At 57.9% G+C, this 5,893-nt stretch overlaps 1 protein-coding gene across 1 annotated transcript; it reads right to left on the bottom strand.

The window, feature by feature from the left end:
* Nucleotides 1-2,831: 2,831 nt before the first annotated feature.
* Nucleotides 2,832-5,603, bottom strand: FOXA2 (forkhead box A2). Its single transcript, XM_007454536.1, has 2 exons — nt 5,517-5,603; nt 2,832-4,499 (listed from the first exon to the last, which is right to left on the bottom strand). Exons 1-2 carry the CDS (start codon nt 5,601-5,603, stop codon nt 3,186-3,188), a joined length of 1,401 nt encoding a protein of 466 aa, XP_007454598.1. The 3' UTR covers nt 2,832-3,185.
* Between the last annotated feature and the right edge of the window lie 290 nt (nt 5,604-5,893).

The following is a 5,893-nucleotide window of genomic DNA, read 5'->3' on the forward strand; positions in this document are numbered from 1 at the left end:
CGTTATAAAATTCAGTTAAGTACAATGGGATCCTGGCAAAAAAGAAAAAAAAAATAATAAAGGAGGGAGAGGCAATATAATATCTGTGCAAATTTGCTGAAGTGTGACGTGGCACGGAAAGTTTACCCTCCTGGAATTCGGATCTAGAATGTTTTTTTCGGTTGTTTACTGACTGTTTATTCACAGATCACGGATGCTTAAACCTGCGCGCGGATGGCGCGGGGAAAAGGAAGAAAAAGAGGGAGAGAGAGGGAAAAACAAACGCTGCACCCTACCACGCAGAGTTGGGGAACGCGGGCGGAGGGCTGTCTGAACGCCAGTAAGCTGGGGGCCCTGCGGGGGGAGGGGCTGGGGAGGGAGGATAGGGGGTGTGTGAAAGACGCAGGACGCGCAGAAAAGCCTCCAGAGCGGCCGGCTCCCCGACATCCTTTTTATGTATTCGGACAGAACTATATCTTATCTGGCCGGGATCAGTGGAGGGGGGCGCGCTAAGTAGTTTAAAACGACCCTCGCACAATGGGCGTGCGATAGGAAACATAGCAGGTTAGGGCAGCGCTTTCAGCCTTCATTGTCCCGCACTCGGCCCCCGGCCCTGCCTCTCCGCTCCTTCGCCACGGGAGCCTTTTATGTGATAATGAAACACATTTCAGGCTGGGCTCACGACGTGTGTGTCCTTGCCAGGGGGAGAGACGGCCCTGATTGCTGGCTGCGACCTCCGGATCCCTCCCACCACCCCCCTCCCCAATTTCTCTTCCTTGTTTTCTTCAGGACAATGTGGCATGTTAAAAAGGGATTTGGAGGCGGGAGGCGGAGGCGAGGACCAACCCCACCTCAGGCGCGTGGGAAGGCCAGGGTTTGAGGGGCAGAGAGACCCCGCAAGGTGGGGAGGGCTGTCGCAGAGGTGGTATCCAGGCTTGGGGCGAAACTGGGACACTCCAAGTTTAGATGGTCGAGAAGCCCAATTGGATCTAGTCCGGGACACGGAAGCCTGAGCTTAGAAACCTGAGTCCGAAAGTTTTGGCCTCCGACTCTGTGGAGATTCTCACCCACCGCAAGCTAGCTGCTCCCTGGATGGCTCCTGCCCTCGCTCGGCCAGCTTGCCTGCCAGCAGATGCCCAGGGCAAAGCCAGAGCGGAGCCCACTTTGCGAAGCCGGGCCCCGCTTGGCCTCCAAGGTTTCCACTTCGGTTGGCCGAGGATTTAGGGCCACTAGGCTGTCTGTGGAGAGAGGCAGTACGATTTGTAAGAATTTAGTCTGGGTCTTTCTTTACACTTTCCGGTTTTCCTTGAAGAATCACAACATACCCACTCACCTCCTTGGTGCTGTAATCCTAGATTGCCAACCCGGGCTAAGAGGCCGCTTGGCCAAGGCCTCGCTCGGAGTTTGGGTGGAGGGGGGAGGGAGAAAACCTGCAGACCCTGGGATCCCACCCGTGACAAGGGGCACCTGGACAGCCGTGCAGGACACCCCCCCTTACCTCTGCCTCATCCCCCGATATACATATTTTAAAAGATTTCCATCAGGACCCTGAGTTCCCTTTAAAATCACTTCCAGGAGAAAGTCTTTTGTTTCTCCAGACCAGATGCTCAAAAGCATGGTTCCAGAAGCCTCACTACTCCTGGGCTGCAGCAAGTTCTAGCAAGGCTGTGCAGAACACCTAAGTGAAGGTGGAGGGTGGGATGGAGGGTGGAGTGTAGACAGAGGCCTGAGGCTGTCAGTCCAGGCGGAGTTCCAATTCCACGGAAGGGTGAATGGGTGCAGAGAGGCAGTGATGAAAAGGAAAACAGCTGCACCAGGAATTTGCAAGAGTCCAATCGGGGCTCCCTGCCTTGAAGGGAGGCCTAGGATTGGACATACAGGAAAAAAAAAAACATGGAAAATCCAGGCTTCTTTCCAGAGAAGCCAGCCCCAGGGTCCCAGAGATGTCAACAACATTGCACCTTCACATGGCCCAGCTGGAAAATACAGATAGGATGTGTGGTTTTCTCCAGGCTTCGGAGATAAACCTGCATCATCCCCACAATCCCCAGAATGGTTCACCTGGGATCTGTGAGTTTCACTGTGTGTAAAGTTAAACCCAAAATTCAAAGAAGTAAACTTGAACAATGTTGAGTTCCATTAACAGGTCCTTGCTGAAGTGTTTAGGGGGAAGTGTACTGAAGTCTGAAATGCATCTAGGAAAATAAGATAAGTGGACCGATGGAGGTGCGGATAGATGGACAGATATGCTGTATTAACAAGTATAGTGAAATGAGAACTGTAGGATCTGGGCAATGGGTATGTGTCTGTTTACTGTAAAATTCATTCAACTTTACTTTGTCTGAAAATGTTAATAATAAATAGTTGATAAAACGCCAACTACCTCCCCCAGAATAAAATAAAACCTGCAACCAGCCAGGATCTCCCTCCCTCAATTTTAAAATAATTCCCAGGTCTGTTTATTTTTTAAATCAGGCAAAGGAAAAAAAAAAATCTTGAAGATTCAAAGCAAAAAACTGGCAATAACACTTTAATATAGATTTGTGGAACTCTGGTCCTTGTAGTCAGAACACACATTTATAAGCCATAAATAAAGCACACGGAAACCATAAATTAATCAGACTCGAGACCTGAATTTCACCGTATCAAGAATGGGAATGCTTTTTTTTTCTTTTTCTCGATCATTTACAACAGACCCTTACATCATTTTTTCTCTTCTTTAAACAATAGTACAACTCTGTTTTCTGTTAAAACTACAGTTTTACACTGAGTCACTCACAAAAGTTTGTGTTTTTTTCTTTTTTGTTTTGTTTTTGTTTTTTGTTGTTTTTTTGTTTTTTTAAATAAAGTAAGACTTCCCTGCAATGACAGCAACGGAGAGAAACCACAACAACAAAAAGTCAGAATTCGCAGGTGCTTAAAGAAGCAGGCGTCTACACAGTAGTGGAAACTGAGGCTTTCCTTTTTCTCTTTTTTTGACTGTTTATCTTTTTTTCCCTTTCCCTCCTTATATATCATGGTAGACATCAGTGTGGCCCACGTGAGGGAGGGAAGGGCTGCAGAGGCTGGGGGAGGCCTCTGTTCCGGGGGCAGGGGTGCAATGGGTCCTTCTCCCTCGCAACTTGCCAGCACCCCTTTCTCAGAGTCTCTACCCCATTTCCTGTCTCTCCCGTCTGGGTCCAGGCTAGCCAGGTCACGCCGTCTTCTTAAGAGGAGTTCATAATGGGCCTGGAGTACACTCCCTGGTAGTAGGAGGTGTCTGGGGCCAGGGTCGAGGCGTCCAGGCCCGCTTTGTTCGTGACCGGGCCCATGGCCAGGCTTCCCGGCATGGGGGAACCGTAGCCGGGGTAGTGCATCACCTGTTCGTAGGCCTTGAGGTCCATTTTGTGGGGCTGGTGGTGGTGATGGCTGTGGTGGTGCTGCTGCTCCGAGGACATGAGGTTGTTGATGGAGAAGGGGTGGTTGAAGGCGTAGTGGTGCTCCGGCTTCAGGTGGGTCTCTGGCGGCAGGCCTGGGTGATGCGGCGGGCCCAGCAGGTGGGCCGCGGCCTGCTGCTGCTGCTGCTGCTGCCCTGGCGAGGGCGCCGGCTCCGCGGGGCTCAACGCCGCGGCCGGCGTCCCCTTCAGCTCCCCGAGGCCCCCTCGCTTGTGCTCCTGGCACGGGGAGGCGCTCGAGTGGGGCGATTCGGTGCCCGCCGGAGTCTCGGAGACCGGCCCGGCGGCCTCCCCGAGCTGACCCTGCGAGGCCTGGGCCCCGGCGGCCGCCTTCTTACCGCCGCCCGCGGCGCCCGCGGCCTCCTTCAGGGCCAGCTGCTTCTCGCACTTGAAGCGCTTCTGGCGGCGCAGGTAGCAGCCGTTCTCGAACATGTTGCCCGAGTCGGGATGTAGGGTCCAGAAGGAGCCCTTGCCGGGCTTGTCGGGCGAGCGGGGCACCTTGAGGAAGCAGTCGTTGAAGGACAGCGAGTGGCGGATGGAGTTCTGCCAGCGCTGCTGGTTCTGCCGGTAGAAGGGGAAGAGGTCCATGATCCACTGGTAGATCTCGCTCAGCGTCAGCATCTTGTTGGGGCTCTGCTGAATGGCCATGGTGATGAGCGAAATGTACGAGTAGGGCGGCTTGGCGTGCGTGTAGCTGCGCCGGTACGTCTTGGGGTCGCGCGCGCGGCTCAGGCCCGCCTGCCCGTACATGGGGCTCATGGAGTTCATGTTCGCGTAGGGTGCCAGGCCGCCCATGGCCCCGGCCGCCTGCCCCCCGAGCGGGCTCAGGCTCGGGCTCAGGTGCGGCCCCATGCCAGCCACGCCGGCCGACCCGGCCGAGCCGCCCATGCCGGCCATGGCGCCAGCCCCGGGGGACATGCCGGCCAGGGACGGGCTCATGCCCGCGCCCACGTACGACGACATGTTCATGGAGCCGGCGCTCATGTTGCCCGAGCCGCTGCCCATGGCGGCCGCCGACATGCTCATGTACGTGTTCATGCCGTTCATCCCCAGGCCGGCGTTCATGTTGCTCACCGAGGAGTAGCCCTGAGGACAGAGCCCGGAGGGAGGCGCACAGCGTTAGCACCGCGGCTGAAGCGCGCCCGGCCTGACCCCCCCGCCCACCGGGCCAGCTCAGGCCCCCGCCTCCAGGGAGGCCTCCGGGGAGTCCTGCCCTCGCCCGGCCCCGGCCCCGAGTCCGTTTCACCCGGAGCGCTCCGCGATCGCCCTCGGGGAGGTGGCGCGGGGGCCGCCGCTCTGAGCCCGTGGCCGCCTCCTCGCCCTCCTGCGCCTCGCTCAGACTCTAAAACAGAGGTCCCCGGGAGCGCCCCAAGCCAGGCATCTCAAATGCATCTACCCCACGCAGAGTCTCCCCGACTCTCACGCCAGCATACCGAGCAGGCGCCGCGGCCCCGGACGCCACCTCCGACCCTGGCCAGCGACCTGTGGGACAAGGCGCAGGGCGCCCGGCGGCCTCCCGCGGAGACGATCCCAGGGTCCTCGCCATTCAGCCTTCCTCCCGGGACCCCATTCTGGGCCCCAGGGGAACCGAAACGCGGTACCTGCGCGCAGTCTGGGGCCAGCCGGAGGCATTGAGTGGAGGGACAGGGAGGGGACCGCGGACAGAACTACACGCGGCTGGGCTCTGCAGCCACAAACTTTCTTTCTCTTTGTCGCCTAGTCCTGGACCGTTTTTCTCTACCTCAGCCCCCAACTCCTACCCACTTTTTCCACTCCAGCTCCCCACCCCCTCGCCGGCCGACCTCCCACCCCTCCCCAGCCGCGCGCTGCCAAACACAACTCTGTTAGGATAGTGCGTGGCTCGGCCACGAAGAGGATTTGGAGGCGCCGCGAGTCAATATTTGATCACAAAGTTAATATTATCTCAAGGCTAACAGTGTGTCGTATAAAAAAGAGACCCATCTGAGCCGAAGGCGGGTGGAAAAGGCGGCTGCCCGGAGCGGCTGGGGTGGGGGCCGGGGGCCGGCCGGGGAAGCGGTCCAGAGGTTGGGGCCGAGAGCGGACGCCGCCACCCCGCTTTCCCCGGCAAAGGCGAGTGCCTACCTCGGGCTCGGCATAGTAGCTGCTCCAGTCGGTCGGCTCGTGCCCTTCCATCTTCACCGCTCCCAGCATACTGGAAGCCGAGTGCATGGCAGTTTAAAATTTAACAGCCCCAGCAAACGACCGGCAATCACCCCCCCCACCCCCACCCTCCTTTCTAAAAAAAGTCAGCCAAGGCACCGTCCCCTCCCTCCCTCTCGCGCTCCCTCTCTCTCGGCTCCACTCCCTCTCTCCCTCGGCCGGCCGGAGGCAGTGGCTGGAAGTGGGCGGGAGGGGTGAGTCGCGGGAGGAGGGGGCCGAGGGTGGGAGGAGGCCCGGAGCCGATCGCCCGCCGCCCGCCGCCGCCGCGCTCGCGGGCTGCCGGGTGGAGGCCGAGGCTG

Source organism: Lipotes vexillifer, unplaced genomic scaffold (assembly GCF_000442215.2).
Source record: "Lipotes vexillifer unplaced genomic scaffold, Lipotes_vexillifer_v1.1 scaffold365, whole genome shotgun sequence".
Taxonomy (NCBI): Eukaryota; Metazoa; Chordata; class Mammalia; order Artiodactyla; family Lipotidae; genus Lipotes; species Lipotes vexillifer.